The sequence below is a fragment of the Trichosurus vulpecula genome, chromosome 6, assembly GCF_011100635.1.
Source record: "Trichosurus vulpecula isolate mTriVul1 chromosome 6, mTriVul1.pri, whole genome shotgun sequence".
Lineage (NCBI taxonomy): Eukaryota > Metazoa > Chordata > Mammalia > Diprotodontia > Phalangeridae > Trichosurus > Trichosurus vulpecula.
The window spans coordinates 18011998-18029331 of NC_050578.1; the positions used below are offsets into that span (position 1 = coordinate 18011998).

Sequence of the window (17334 nt, forward strand, 5' to 3'; positions counted from 1 at the left end):
AGCCCTTTGAAGATCTTGATAATACCTAGATACTTTAATACATGGTGACTTCAAGGCAAAGGTGGAAGAAAAGGGAAAAAAAGTTTAAGAAATGGTTTATGAGTAAAAGTGAATGAAGCTAAATGTTTGTACAGAAGCCTCCCACTTATGTATCACAAATACTTTGTTTTGAGATCAGAATTAGGAGGTTCTAGACATGATGAGCACTAAATAACACCATAGAAATTAAAATAATTCTATTTTAGCCTGCAAGAAGTAAATTTTAAAACAAACATTTAAATATTAAAAAAACAAATAATCATTTTGAAACCAATATTTTAAAACCAACTTATTAGAGTGGATCAATCAATACCAAATTAAGAGAAGGAAGAAAAATAAAAAACTAGAATGTGCAGTTGAGGCAATTCCAATCAGACCTATTTAAAAAAAAACTGTGGCATGGAACAGAAAATGGATAAAATAATGGATATCAAACACCAGCTATCCCCATTTTATATTACTATTCCATGTAAAATGAATTCCATGATGAGGAACCTAAAAGAGCCTAGGAACCACATTAACCAGCAAACACTGGAGCTCCTTGCCAAGTTGAGCTATATAATAATCAAAGGCAATGCTGGTTTAGACTGTAACTCATTTCCAGAATCTTCCAGAAGTAGATAGTGGAATGTTACAAGCAACATCACCTCATAAAACAATGTGAAGTATTGGAGATAAAAACTAGTGTACAGAAAACTTAGCAAGAGACTCAACTAATTGAGATCATCCCAGGAGCATTGAAGGATAGAACTAATAAGGGCAACAAAAAAAGATGAAAAATATTTTTAAATCTGTCAAGATTTCTATAACACTTTTCCCCCATCAGTGATAATGATCCAGAACATTTGGGACTCTAGCATAATAATCCTTAGCTCCATGACAAAGTAGAAATGTCATTAAGAAAAGCAAAGATGGGAAAAGCAGTTATACTAAATAAAGTTACAGAGGAAGTCTGTGCAGCAGAGTACATAATTTTCAGGGCAATATGGAATTAATCTTAAAATATCTTGAGAGGAGAGTATTAAACACTTGGGGTGGGGGGAGGGACAAACCATATCATTACTCCTTACCCCAAGAAAATGAATGTAACTACCTACCTATACCCTATGCCTACATTCTAATGTTTTCAGGGTCTTTATATAAATAATACACAGACTGAGGGGCACCTTAGATGAAGCTTTCATTCCAAACATGATAGCTTTATGTATTTATTTATATCACCTAAAGGGAAATGGAAAGGTGCAGGATAGGTGTGAGTAAGCTAAAACCTTTATCAATGAATATTTGTGTGGGAGAAATGGGGTAAATTATGTCCATTGTCATCTTTCTGAAAATGATTCTCAGATTTATTTACTTATTTCATCTCTGATCTCATATCAACTATCTACTGGATGTCTTAAACCAGATTTCCTAAAAACATGTCAAACTCAACAAATCCGAACACAATTCATCCTCCCTCCCCCCACCCCATCTCCCCTCTTCTCAATATCACTATTATTTCTGAGGTTACTGTACCATCCTACCAGTCAGTCACCCAGGCTTGGAACCTTGATGTCAACCTTGATGTCATCCTCAATCGCTTACTCACACTCACCCCATGTATCTAATCTGTTTCCAAGTCTTATTAGTTCTACCTTCACAAAATCCTTTGTTTTGTGTGTATATATGCACACACACACACACACACACACACACACACACACACTCATCCTTTTCACTCAAAAAGCTGACATCCTACTTCAGGCCTTCATTACCTCACACCTGAGCTATTACAATAGCCTTCTGGTTGACCTCCCCAAGTACATCTTTCACTCAATTATCGAAATAATCTTCCTAAGCACAGTTCTGACTATGTAACTCCCATTTCCAGTCAATAGATTCTAGTGTCCCCTTTTCCCTACAGGATCAAATATAAATCCATTTGCTTTGTAAAACCCTTTATAACCTGGCCCTTCCTACTTTTCCAGTCTTTTTATACTTCACTCTCCTCCAGATACTATAAGATCCAGTGACACTGCCTTCTTTGCACATGGCGCATCTTTTGACACTGTACCTTTTCAGTCTTTCCCCTATGCCTTGAATACGTTCCCTTTTCACCTCTGCCTCTTTACTTCCCTGATTTTTTTTCCAAGATTTAACTGTAATCCTACTTTTTGCAAGAGGCTTTTCCCAGTCTCCTTCTCCCACTCTGGTCCTCAGCCTGCCCAACTATTAGTGCTTTCCCTCTGAGATTATCCATTTACATTGATTACATATGTGTGTATATATATATATGTATATATATACACACACACACACACATATATTTATATCTACATACACATATGTGTGTATACCCTAATTAAATCACAGGTTGGATCTTTATTTTGTTTGGTTTTTACTTTTGAGAAAGGCAGCTTGGCATGGTGGAGTTAGGAAGACTTAGGAACACCTGGTTGTTCAAGCCCCACCTCTGACACACTCTATACAGGTGAACTTGAGCAACTCATTTAACCTCTCAGTGCCCCAAGCAACTCTTTATAATAGAATTTGTAGCACAGATGACATCTGCATTAGTAGAAGGAGTTTTCTCACTTAGAATTCTCTATACCAATATAATCATAGATCCAGTCTACAAAAAAGTAGTGTACACTGGGATGCTGTGATAAATATTTAATGAAAATCAATATTAAGCACTTAATAAATATCATCCCTATTCTCCAATTATTCTGAAGAAAGAGATATTGAACTACATGAGACAATGATCAGAAAAGGCCTCTTAAACTACAAAGTAATTCAAATTTGCAAAAGGTGAAAATATAACTGTATCTTTTGCTACTAAAGTACTGACTTTCAAACTGAGAAAGTTTATCTGATTCAGAATTATAAAATGTAGAAATATAATTAAGTAAGCAATTCTCCCATTGTCCCAAAGGAACAGACTGTATAGTCATCAGGGAAAATGTGAAAGCTAGAGGGCTTTGTGTATGTTTATAACCTCTCTGGCCACTATAGCAAATAGAACTGAATTCAGAGGTCTTTCAAAGAGTAGGATGATTGAAATTACATGCTTTATCATTGAATAATAAAATGATTTGTTGAACAATGGAAATGATTCTGGTATTTCTTCATGCTATCTTCTAGTCAAAGATGCCCCTAGTCAAGCAAGTGGGCCTGTTGGCTGCTGGGTGTCAACCTTGGAACAAAGATGTCTGTGCAGCCAGTGGAGACAGATTTGCCTACTGTGCTACTCTGGCAATCTATATTTATCAGGTAAAATTAATACTTATTAATAATCCAACACTTCATGGAAGTTATAATATTATGGGTTTATATTTCAAGTCTTATCAAATTTATTTTTAATTAAGAATTATAGAAATATTCTTATGGTATTCCCCTTTAGGGATTTAGATATATTGTATATGTATATATTTATGTACTATGTTTTATATTATATAATGTGTAAAATTTATATATTAATATTATTTGAAATAATATTTTAATGGATTGATTTAAAATTTTAATAATTTATTATATATAAGGTATTATTTATAATATTTATATTATATATTTATATTCTTAGAGGGATCTTCTTTATATATACAAAGGGAACAAATATATATTGCATTTCACTTATTTACTTCTACAATTATTGTTGTTGTTCAGTCATTTCAGTCATGTTTGACTCTTCATGACTCCATTCAGGGTTTTCTTGGCAAAGATAATGGATTTATTTGCCATTTCCTTCTCCAGGTCATTTTACAGATAAGGAACTGAGGCAAACAGGGTTAAGTGACTTGCCCAGGGTCATATAGTCAGTGAGGCCAGTGTGTATGAGACCAGATTTGAACTCAGGTCTTCTTGACTACAAGCCTGGATCTCTATCTACCGTGCCACCTAGCTGCCCATGTTACAATTATTAGGGAGCAATTTTCTCATGATTTTCAAGCTGCTGTCTATGGCCTGTGTTTCAAATAGCATTTAGTATAAGAAAATTCCAACATAATAAAAGAATTCTGATAGACTTTTTGAACTCAGTGTATTATAAGTGGAGTAAACCTACTTGAAGCTTGTAAAACCAATGAATATTAGCCAAATGTTGAAGGCAAACACTCAAGTACATATTTCAGTTTCAGTACTCAAAAGACCTAGTTTCATTACTCTTGGTATTCTTCACTTCTGAACTTAACTAGGGTGGTCTCCAGACAATCAATTGATTGTCAATGAGGCATTCTTTGGAGTATTTTGAAATTCAAGAGTTTGCTCTCCATTGGCATAGTCTTTGAGAATCCAGGGCCAATGCTGTGCTACTATTGTGAAATCACAGATTTATGAAGTATTAGAAAAAGCAAGTTATTGTGTAACCAGAACCTGTACTAAAGGGTTTTTAACTTAAAAGCTTAAAAAGTTTAATTTTCTGATTGTTAATGATTTATTATTGCTTTCCAGTAAATGTCATTGCATGTGTTTTTTTTTTACCAGCATTTTAGAAGCATTAGGATATTATAGTGATTCAAGAGATAAGATTTAAATATGTCCTATGATTGGCAATTTAAAAACATGTAGATTTTTAAAAGTAGATCATCTAGAAAGCTTAATATATGTCATAATATGTTAATAAGTAAATTTTTTAAACCTATGAGAAAATTTTGTGTACCATAAAATACTGAAACAAACTGAAAATTAGTGAACTCAATGATTTAATATACATGACAGTAGAACTTAGTTTAGCCACAGAGCCCTGCCCTAAAGTCTTATTAAAATAAAATTCATGCTAATGGAAATTATTTTGTGTTGTAAAAATTGACATGAAAGGTAAATCAAACTGGAAGATCTGTTAACTTTAAATATAATATTTTATGTGGATGCTCTTTGAAAACTATGAAGTACTATAAACATGCAAGACATTATTCATTTCAACTTAAATGTTCACTCAAGGGTTTGGTCTGTCACTAAAAACTAATTGCACATGGTAAAATTTTTCTTTAAATAATTAGCAAGTTTTTCCACAAATACATTTATTAATTGGATCTTATTTCAATGTAATGAGCTCCTGGTGAGGAAACTCCCCTCACCAATGCAGATCAACAACTGTTCCGTAGTGTTATTGTGTTCAAGAATTGCTGGGTGTCCTGAGTGGTTAAGTGACTTGCTCAGAGTCACTGAGCCAGTGTGAGTCAGAAACAGGTTAATTAATATATACATATATATCTGTGTGTGTTTATACATGTATATATGTGCACATACGTATGTAGATGAAATACATATTATATGTAATATATTATGTGCCTGTGCTATACTACATATATATAATTTATATTCAGGTCTTGAACTTGGGACTTCCAGACTCCAAGGCCAGGTCTCTATCCACAATGCCATCTCCCTCTCTTATCATTAGTCATAAGCCTTAATCACATTTATGAATTATATAAGAAAAAATAGAAAAAAATGTTCTTTCATTCCAGCTTAGAAACAATATCAAAATGGGAAATAGGCAACATTTAGAAAACAGTAACAAAAAGATACGAGGGTATTACAAAGGTGGTTCTTTCAATCAACTTAATAACCAAATCAGGTGAACAGTTGGCAATTCAGTCCTTTTCTGATGAAATGATGAAAGTAGGTAAAAAAAAATACTACAGGCAGTTCTGTTATACAGGAGAGCTATAGCATTATATAATTTATGAAAATATTAAATATCTATCTATCTATATGAGTATAATGGTCTGCCTGGGGAGGTGGTAAGTTCACCCCTTATTTGGTATTTGAACGACTATGTCAGGTATGTTGTAAAATAATTCTTTTTTAGATTTGGGTGGGACTGCATGGCCTTTGAGGTTCTTTCCACCTCTGAGATTCTGTGATTCTGTGAAGTTAAATACATTTTGCTCAAATAAGTGACTTAGATATCTTCCATTTATTTTGTTTCTAAAGATTGATTGATCAATATCTAAAGATTAGCTTGAGAGTCAGCAAAGACTTGGTACAAGACAAGGGAGACTGTATCACAAAAATGCAGTCGTTGACCTTATAAAGAAAAGGCAGTTTTCACATGCTCAGAATCTTTGCAAGTATGCTTAAAAGTTAAAATGAAAATATATGAAATCTCTAATTCTTAATTAGTTTCAGTTCTTTTACAGCAAATGTCAAGATTAGTTTCTTTGTATATTCAAATCTCTGTTTATTTTTTTTACCAAACATTCTAGTGAACAGTATATAAATTTAAATGATATATTAATGTGTTTATTTTGTGTGTATTCTTTCTTTTAGCTGGATCACCAGTACAATGAATTCAAATTGCATGCAATTATGTCTGAACATAAAAAGACAATCACTGCAATTTCTTGGTGTCCCCACAACCCTGACATCTTTGTGAGTGGCAGTGCAGACCACTTAGTGATCATTTGGAATGTGGCTGAACAAAAAGTTGTTGCAAAACTTGACAATACAAAAGGTATTTTCACAATAGGAGTTTACTTATTGAATGAATATTATTTTTCCTTTGACAAATACCAATGAACTTTAAGCTTTAAAGGAGAATGACACATAATTTTGTGGAAAGTCATATTGGTACTAAGCGCTTACCTCTTTCATGTCATGTCAACTTTACGTTATATAATAATTATCTTATTTTCTTCATAAAGTGAGGTAGTTAAGGTGCACAGAGTATTCTTGCTCATATGAAGGGGCAAGAATTGCTTTTCTTTCCTCCAGATTCAGGCATTTTACTACTTTGATATCTAGTATTTAAAGTAGTAGAGTGAAAGATTCCTCAGCATGAACTAATTCTAAAGTGAAGCTGAAAATTCTGGCCTACAAACATTCAAACATTGCTCAGGCTTTCTTATTCTTCTGTTTAAAGTTTAAAGGAGTTTAGAATGTATTTTTCTTTTAGGGTACCATTAAAAATACTTAACTGGATGGTAAATAAATGAGAACTATTAGGAAGTATTATGACCATTTAAAACCAACAAAATAAAAGCACGAATTACTTATTTTTTCTAATTATAGTTTTATCTTGCCTGAAGACATCATGGGATGGAGTTGACCTTGGGCTCCTGAAGGTTATCTACCATATGCAAAAACTGTAGTATCTGGTACCCAGACATCAAAATGATGAGACCAAAATTTTTGTCAGTCAGGATTCCCTAACTTATGTCTATTATTCCACAGGCATTTATTAATTGCTTATTATGTGCCTGGCCTTATCTATAATAACCAGTTCACAGTGGTGCTGGGAGTAAGGAATCCCAGTGGCCATCATGTTGAATCCAAACTTGAACATGAATTTCTTTATACCTGACAAGTAGTCTTCTAGTCTTTGCTTGAAGAACCTGAGAAAGGAAGAACCCTAATCCTTCTAGATCAGTACATTCCACTTCTGGATAACTGTAAGAACATCTTTTTGAAAATAATATTTTTCTAGTGCAAGGTTAGAAGTCATGGAATTCCATGAGTTCTAAACAACTGAAGGTAAAAGTAACCCAAAAAGCTTTAGTAAAATATATGGTGTAAACAGGCTATGACACATTACCAATGAAGTACTGATAATAAGAAGCAAAGTAATGATGTGTTCACAGAGATGTATGACCAAATCTTGCCATGTAGCAAGACCAAGAAATAACAGTCTGTTCCACTAGTTTCCATGCAAAGTCAAGAGAACTAGAAGATGGCCCCCAGCATATTGGGCATACTTCCTCTGTGTAGAATGTATGGGGAGACATAGATAAGAGTAACACAGGATAAGAAGGTGAGGGTAGCTTGCAATCTATGCTGTTAGTGGTGATGCTGACCTTGGTGAGGTCATAGAACTATTGTAGTATTTAAGTATCAAAACATTGTTTGAAAATTTTTCTAAATTTCCTTCTCTGAAGCTTCGATTCATTGCTTCTATTTCTGTGCTCTGGGACCAAGTAGGAAAAGGGTATTCCCTTTTCTTCATGTTATACCTTCAGATATTGGAAGATAGTTGTCCCAGGGGGCAGAGCCAAAGTGGCAGAATAGGAGCAGGAATTCACCTGCACTTTCCCAAGTTCCCCTCCGAACAATTTTAAAATAATGCCTCAAATCATATTCTGGAGCTGCAGAACCAACAAAATGTAAAGAAAAGCAATTTCCCAGCCCAAGACAATTTAGGAGGTAGGCAAAAAAGTCTGTTTCACCAGAGTGATGGTCAGCATGGAGCACAAGTGCAGGCCCTGCTGTGGCACCAGCAGCAGACCTCGGAAGGGGCTGCATTAGTGGCAGCAACAGCTTTGGGAGTTCTCAGCCTACAGACAGTAAAGGGATCTGACAAGTGGTCAGAAAAATATAATGGGGGACCCTTTGCTGGTGCTGGGTTCAGGACCCTGTCTCATTGCCCATATGCAGTTTGGATTGCAGTCCCAGAGCAAAGAGGATCACTAGTACTTGCAACTGCAGGGAAAGAGGGGCCCTGTTCACAGTTCCAAGGTAGATAAAAGTTTTTTTTTCTGGTCACTCACAAGGGAGTCTCAGTTCTAAGGCAGAAAGGAGCACTAGCACTTGTGGCTCCAGAAGGGCAGGGGACCTGCTCACAGTTCCAGGAACAAAAGGAGCAATATTATTTGTGACCACAGGAATGCATGGGCCCTCATCATAGTTCCAGGGTGGAGAAGAGTGCTTGTGATTGCTCAAAAGGGAGTAGAGATCCTCATCTCAATTCCAAGGTAGAAAGTAGCACTAGAGATTGTGATTGCAGGAGAGCAGGGGACCTGGCCACCATTCTGTGGCCAAGAAGAGTGCTAGCATATGTGGCTACAAGGGAACAAGGTCCCTTCCTGGGTAAAGACTAGAGAGCACAGGCCAGGAGAGCAGTGACCACACTTCTCCTTAGATCATATTATCTTGGAAGAACCAAAAACCTACACAACTAGCTCTGGAAACTGCAGCATGAAAAACCTGAAGTTTGGGACAATGCCCTCTCCACCCCAGGAGTAGAGACAAGCTTTAACATAAAGTTAAAAATCAAGAAATAGCCTGGAAAATGAGCAAAAAAAACCTTTGAAAACAAAAAAAGAACCTTGTCCTAAAATTACTATGGTAATAGGGAAGATCAAGACCCAAATTCAAAAGATGTCAGATGATGGCGAAACAGCTACAAGCAAAGCCTCAGAGGAAAAAAAAATGTGATTTGGACACAAGCCCAACAAGAATTTCTGGAAGAGCACAAAAAAGAATTTTAAAAATCAAGTAAAAGAAGTAGAGGAAAAAATGAGAAATGAAATGAGAGGGATGCAAGGAAATTATGAAAAGAATGTTAACAACTTGGTAAAAAGAAACACAAAAAATACTGGAAAAAATACCTTAAAAATGCAATTGGCCAAATGGTAAAAATGGCACAAAAATCCACTGAAGAGAAAACTCCTTAAAAAGTAGAATTGGCCAAATGGAAAAAGAAGTAAAAAATTCACTGAAGAAAAGAATGCATTAAAAGGTAGAATTGGCTAAATGGGAAAAAAATATAAAAGGTCATTGAAGAAAAGAATTCCTTACTTGCCAGACAAACCCAGGAACTATATGAACACAATTATGAAACACTTCACACAAATAAAGTTAGATCTAAACAGCTGGGAAGGTATTAATTGCTCATGGGTGGGCCAAGCCAATATAATAAAAATGACAATTCTACCTAAATTAATTTACTTATTCAGCGCCATATCAATCAATCTGCCAAAAATTATTTTATAGAGCTAGAAAAAAATAAGAAAATTCAACCAAAAGTCAAGAATATCAAGGGAATTTTTTTAAAATGTGAAGGAAGGTGACTCAAACTGTATTACAAAGCTGTAATCATCCAAACAATCCGGTACTGGCTAAGAAATAGAGTGGTGGATCAATAGAGTAGTTCAGGTACACAGTACACAGTAGTAAATGGCCATAGCAATCTAGTGTTTGACAAACCTAAAGATCCAAGCTTTTGGAATAGAACTCACTATTTGACAAAAATTGCTGGGAAAACTGGGGAACAGTTTGATAGAAACTAGGTATAGACCTACATCTCATACTGTTTACCAAGATAAGGTGAAAATGGACTCACAGTTTAGACATACAGGGTGATATCATAAGCAAATTAGGGGAGCATGGAAAATTTTATCTGTCAGACCTATGGATAGGAGAAGAATTTTTGACCAAATGAGATAGAAATTGTTTTATATGGGATATAAAAAAGATAATTTTGATCACATTAAATTTAAGAAGTTTTGCAATTAAAACATCTCTGAGACATCATGTCATATCCATCAGATTGCCTAATATGCCAGAAGAAAAGGACATGACAAATGTTGGAGAGGATGTGGAAAAATATGAACACTAATGCACTGTTGGTGGAGTTGTGAACTGATCCAACCATTCTAAAGAGCAATTTGGAACTATAACCAAAGGATTGTAAAACTATGCATATCCTTTGATCCAGCAATTTCACTACCAGGTCTACATCCCAAAGAGATCAAAGAAAAATGTTTATAGCTTTTTTTGTGGTGGCAAAGAATTGGAAATCAAGGGGATGACTATCAGTTAGGGAGATGGCTAAACAGGTTGTAGAATATGGAATACTACTGTGCTATAAGAAATTATAAGTAGGACAGTTTTAGAAAAACCTGGGAAGACTTACATGAACTGTTTCAAAGTGAAGTGAGCAGAACTAGGAGAAGAGTATACACAGTAACAGCAATATTGTATGATCATCAGCTGTGAAAGACTTAGATATTTTCAGCAATACAATAGATTGAAGACAATTCCGAAGGACTTATGATGAAAAATGCTATACACTTCCAGTGAAAGAACTGATGGAGTTTGAGTGCAGATCAAAGTATACTTTTTAGATTTCCTTTATTTTTCTTATGGAGGGTGTGTGTGTGTGTGTGTGTGTGTGTGTGTGTGTGTGTTTCTGCATTTTCTTTTGCAGCATGGTGAATATGGATAGCTTGCTTGGATTAATTGCTTGCCTTCTCAAGGAGGGAGTAGAGAGGGAGGAAGAGAATTTGGAACTCAAAATTCTGAAAAAAGAAAACAATGTTAAAATTTTTCTATGTGTAATTGAGAAAAAAATAAAATTAAATGTTAAAAAAGATAGCTATCTTGTCCTTTCTATGGCTTCTGTTCTATAGACTGAAAATCCCAATTCTGTCAAGTTAACCTCATATAGCATCATCTTAAAGCTCTTTAACATGCTACTTTCTTATATATGCTCTCTAGTTTATCAAGGTTCTTTCTAAAAGATGGCCTTGAGAACCAAATCCCAAACTCAAAATGTTGTCTAAGGAATACAAGGAAAATAAAACTTTCTAACTCCATATACTGGCATTGTAGTGCAACCTACGACCACCTTAGCCTTTCTGGCTGAAACATCATTGTTGAATTTGCATAGGACTAAAACCCACAGATCATTTTTAGGCAAATTCTTGCAGCTTGCAATTATGAAGTTGTCTAAGTATAAATCTTTATTTTATCATTAAGTCCCCATTTTCAGGCCTAGTAAGATCTTTTTGTATCTTATTATATAGTATGTTAACTATTCTTCACAGTAATCTGCAGATTTAATCAACATTCTTTTTATCTCAGCCATTGCTGAAATTATGAAATGGTACAAGATCAAGGATATACACCTGGGACTCTTCACTAGAAACCCCTATCAACAGCAACCTATTAATGATTATTCTTTGAGTTGCCATTCATCCAGTCCCTGACAATCCACCAAAATGCATCCTGTCTAGCATATTTCTCTCTATTTCTTCCACAATAATAGCATTGAATCCTTAGTAAATGCTTCAATATGGCCTAAATTAACTACAGCTATAGGATTTCTCTTATTTACTAGTATAGTATTCCTGTCAGAAACAACGTAGATTATGTAAACTACCTTATAAATATTAAGGCACTACACAGACATTAGCTCATTCATAAATCACACTCCTGTGATCTTGTTTCTTTCACGAATGGTCCTCCTGTTTTCCTTCTCGCCTTGCCTATTTTGCTCAGACTACAAATTTGATCTTTCCATTTTCTTCTCTTGCCATATTTTGTACATTATGATTTTGTAAAACGTCTCACAATATCTTAATGTTATAACTTGGCATGCTTAGTAGCCAGGGCAGATTTGGGGCATAGTGAGGCACACACAAATCAGGATAGCATGTCCCAAGGTTGGAGGTTCTAGAGATGAAAGGGTTAAAATCTCAAGGCATGGTGACTAGCCTGGGAGGCAAAGCAGTAGTTTAGAACTCAGACTCAAATAGAAATGGATCCTTGTGGCTGCATAATGCCTTAGAAAACCACAACATTAACCTTAACTACATTTTATTACATTTTTATTTATTTTGTTAGACATTTCCCAATTACATTTTAATCTGGTTTGGTACTCTGGAGTTTTGCCACCAAGCATGCTGCTGAAGCCTCACATTTGATAGCTCTGGTTTAAAAGCCATCTGGAGAGTAGGGAGTAAAGCAAAGCACGTCTGGGGCCTGCCTGGAATGGTGGGCCAGGTGAGGCATAGACCAGTTAGGACATCAAGGCCCCAGTCCCAGAATTCTGGAGATGAAAAGGAAGCTATCTCTTCCTCTAAGAAATGATAGGGAAAGACACAGAGGAATTTTGCAATTTGGAGGAGAGGGATTGAAGTAGTTCCCATCAAATGAGTTGGAATTTCACAGTAAAATGGGAGGATGGGTAATCTGCTCTGAATACAAAGAATGTAGACTTGGGGAAAAGTGGAAATTGTAGCCATAGAGAATGTGCCAGGCATGAGCTCAATGAAAGAACAGCCAAGCAAGTGAAAGCAGTGAGGGCTAATCTGTCTAGCGTGAATTTATAATGAATGAAATTGAAGGGGGTCAATAGGGGAAAAGGGGATTCTTGAAAGGTGGTGAGCATAACCCTGGAATAGCTAACTTTGGGGTCCCTGTTTAGAAAGAGAGGCAAAATGAGGCCAGAATAGATGTGGACTGGGATACTAGGGAGGAGTTCATAGAATCACAAATTTAGAGCTGGAAAGAACCTTCGAGGCCATTGCATTCTAATCCCCTCATTTTAATGAGTAGGGGACTGAGGCACAAGAGGGTATGTGATTTGTTCAAGGACAGCAGAGGAAAGGAAAGAGCAAAAGTTTGTAGGCAAAAGTGGGGGGGATTTTAAATGTTCTGGATCTCAGAGGTGGTACAGTGAAGTTCTGAGTGATAGGAATAGATACAGTATTCTACATATGTGCTAACCTTCACCTTTATGCAACCAAAATTTGGATATTCTATGTTTCTAATCTCTAAATTTAATTTATTTTTTGGTTCATCAGATTATAAACTTCAACTATTAAAGCTTAAAACTACACCAAAATTGTTGGGGCACACTGTATTCTGTGTTAAAAAGTTGAGTTTCAGGAAGGAATAAGTGCAAATAATATTGTACTGTATGTTTACTTACTTGGACTGTTTATCTTTTATCCCAGTCTCTTTTTGAAATTTGTTCCAGGAATTCCTACTTCCATCAGCTGGTGCTGGAATGCTGGAGATACTGTGGCATTTGTTTCCCGCAGAGGCCCACTGATTATTTGGACTACTTCAGGATCAGATGTAGGTGTGACTGTACACAAAGAGGCCCACAGCTTCTTGTCTGATATTTGTCTCTTTAGATGGCATCCCCAAAAAAGAGGAAAAATTGTATTTGGACATACTGATGGAACTCTCTCAATTTTTCAGCCAGGTAAGCATTTAGATAATTTAAATGATCTAAGAACTATGCATCTTGGAGCTTATAATATTTAATCAATGTGACTGACTAGTAGAGTAGTCTGAGTACAACTGCTCTCTCCTGGCTTCTTTTTAAGTTTTCTTCTGCTAAGTGTGGTATTCTCTCACATGGTATTCTCTTGGTGATGATGTGTCATTGGAGATGCTATGTAAAGTATCTCAAAGCAGCTTTTCTTTATCATAAAGAATAGACCTCTGATATTAAAAAACAACTAGTCTTCTCTTGTTCTGTTTAGTCCCCCTTCTTTTGTCTCCTGATATTTCTGGCTATATGGTTATAATCTTAAGCTTGAGCATGCTAACATGGATGTGAGACATTGCATGAGAAAGAACCAAGAGATCATTCCCTTTCTTGCCCACTGGTTCTCATCCTACCCCTATTTTGTTTCATACCTGTTCTAGTGTTTGTGTCACCAGGTCTAACTCATTATGCAGTTTAGAGCCCATAAATCTGCCAGCAGAAGCAACATCGTGATTTTTACTGTCCTTCCTAGGAATGTTCCTGGCTACATAGCACTTTGTCCCATCCCATTTCATTCGCAAGAGACCCTGGGACTTGTGATTGAGAGAACATGTCACAATGAGAAGTAGAAATCCTGCTACCTATCAAACTACCAGTTCATTCATTCCCTTGACAAATATCTAATCAGGGCCTGCTATGTGTAAGGCATTGTGGAGGATACAAGGGTGAATAAGATCCCACCCCAACAAATGATATTTAGAAGAGAAGCTAATAATTTTCATTTATTATTACAAGAAGTATATATCTTCAGTATTCTACAAAAAAAATTGATTCACTGTTCAGATTTTTTCCTTTTCTTTGAATATCATTATTGGTATATTCAATTGGTGTAATCAGTAAGAGTATTGACCTTAGAATCAGAAGATTTAGCTTTGAATCTTGATTCTGAAACTTGCTAGTTATATGCTGTGAGCAAATTACTTCACATTTCTGAGTCTCAGTTTCTTGCTGTGACTAGATGAGTGAGAGAAAGAAAGAAGGAAAGAAAGGAAGAAAGGAAGAAAGGAAGAAAGAAAGAAAGAAAGAAAGAAAGAAAGAAAGAAAGAAAGAAAGAAAGAAAGAAAGAAAGAAAGAAAAAGAGAGAGAGAAAGAAAAAAATCACCTGATTGCTACATACCAAACACTGTGCTTTATGCGAGGGATACAAATACAAAATTAAGTCAGTGCTTGAGTTTGCATTTTAATAGGGAGAGGAAAAATGAAAGGGTTGATTTGATTAAGATTCAAGAACTGGAAAGCAGAAGTGGGATAGGGGGAAAAACAGAAGGTCCATGACTGCTATGTAGAAGTCTGGGAAATGAAGTGAAGTATCTCTGCAGCTTGAAGCCAGAGATAGTAGGCAACCAAGGCAACCACCAATCAAGTTATCAGGACCCCAGGGATTTGTAATAGTACTTATACTTTATTCATAAGTTTTTGTGAATGATGTGTTAAATATATAACTATTAATTTAATTGACTTCCACTCACAGATCCATTTAGTAGTATATGATGGTCCGTAGCTATCTTCAGTTAAGCCTTAGATTTAAAAACAAAACAAAACCTCAGAGTAATAGGGTGGTAGTCTAGTTTAGCACCTCCTGGATTTCTGGACCTTAGAAAGGTATACCCTTAACCTTTCTTGCACCTGTATTCTTAGACCATGGATGTACTGCAGGTAGCTTCACATGCTCTTGACCACTAATTTCTGGCTAACTCCTAGAAGCAAGTTGTGTACAGTAATACAGGGGAAAGTATTACTATAAACTTTGAGGGTAGAAGCCTCCAAATGAGGGGATGGGGAAATCATCTTTTCTTGTTCTTGAAAGGATGCAAAAAGCATACGAACCTCAAGCTTCTGATTTCCCCTGTGACCAGAGGGACATAAGGGTAAACAATCTGTTCATAAGTTCTTCAGGAAAGCTTCTAACAAGAGTGACGGGATTATGATTCTCCCTTCTAGCAGGTATGGAAAGCAGGGAAAACTGCAGTAACTGTCATAGAATTATGTAGTGTTTCATTTATGCTACCAGTGCAGATATGGTTATCCTTCTAGAAAAGAAGATAATTGGGGTTTAAGGAATGCTTTCCAACTCTCTGGCTTATCAGAGAGAATGAATGTTTACCTTGAGGAAAAAATAAAAATAGAGGATTTTGATATAAAAGCAAAGAAGAAAAAAGATCAGAAGAAAGAGGGGAATCCTCATCTGTATATGAGATTGGAGGGTAGAAGAGTGGGATATGGGGGAGAAAAGAAAAAGAAACTCTGAATATTTGAAGCTAGGTAACAGAAAGCTATCAGATGGTTCCCAAAGAGGAGGAGAAGGACCCACTGAGGAGTAGGCTGCTTCTTGTCCGCCAAGGAATTATGATGTGACTACAGGGATTTTTGAGTAATCATTCAGTGGGGATGAGAGGAAGAAGAGACAGTAATATGATTGATAATTCATTGTTGAGGGCACTAAGGCAGCCATTTGTTACCCCCATAACATTAGAATGGTCTGCTATATTCCTAAGGCATGTTATATATATATATATATATACACACATATTTTTAAAAATTTTTTTATTTAATATTTTTAGTTTTCAGCATTAATTTTCACAAGAGTGTGAATTACAAATTTTCTCCCCAATTCTATCCTCCCCCTCACTCCAAGATGGCATATATTCTGATTGCCCCATTCCCCAGTCAGCCCTCCCTTCTGTCACCCCACTCCCCCCATCCCCTTTTCCCTTACTTTCTTGTAGGGCAAGATAGATGTTTATGACCCATTACCTGTATATCTTATTTCCTAGTTGCATACAAAAACTTTGTATATAATTCTCTCCCCTTTTCCCTCCCCAACCACCCTCCCTAAGAGGACAAGCAATTCAACATAGGCCACACATGTATCATTATGCAAAACTCTTCCACAATATTCATGTTGTGAAAGACTAACTATATTTTGCTCCTTCCTATCCTGTCCCCTTTTATTCAGTTTTCTCCCTTGACCCTGTTCCTTTTCAAAAGTGTTCACTTTGGATTACCTCCTCCCCCTATCTGCCCTCCCTTCTATTGTCCTCCCTTTTTTATCTCCTTCTTCCTTCTTTCCTGTGGGGTAAGATGCCCAACTGAGTGTGTATGTTATTCCTTCCTCAGGTCAAATCCGATAAGAGCAAGATTCACTCATTCCCCCTCACCTGCCCCCTCTTCCCTCCCAACAGAACTGCTTTTTCTTGTCACTTTTATGCAAGATAATTTACCCCATTCTATCTCTCCCTTTCTCCCTCCTCAATATATTCCTCTCTCTTCCATTAATTTAATTTTTTTTAGATATCATCCCTTCATATTGAACTCACCCTGTGCCCTCTGTCTATACATATGTGTGTGTGTGTGTGTGTGTGTGTGTGTGTGTGTGTATGTATATTCCCTTCAGCTACCCTAATACTGAGGTCTCATGAATTATACGCATCATCTTTCCATGTAGGAATGTAAACAAAACCATTCAACTTTAGTAAGTCCCTTGTGATTTCTCTTTCTTGTTTACCTTTTCATACTTCTCTTGATTCTTGTGTTTG

At 36.0% G+C, this 17334-nt stretch overlaps 1 protein-coding gene across 5 annotated transcripts in view; it reads left to right on the forward strand.

Moving 5' to 3' along the window:
- Positions 1-3168: 3168 nt before the first annotated feature.
- WDR17 (WD repeat domain 17) overlaps positions 3169-17334 on the forward strand; it is a 94335-nt gene continuing 80169 nt past the window's right edge. For all 5 annotated transcript variants that reach the window (XM_036763458.1, XM_036763460.1, XM_036763459.1 and 2 more), the window contains exons 1-3: positions 3169-3291; positions 6289-6472; positions 13499-13729. In XM_036763458.1, coding sequence (XP_036619353.1) covers positions 3169-3291; positions 6289-6472; positions 13499-13729 — 538 coding nt within the window. The remainder of the gene's footprint in view (positions 3292-6288; positions 6473-13498; positions 13730-17334) is intronic.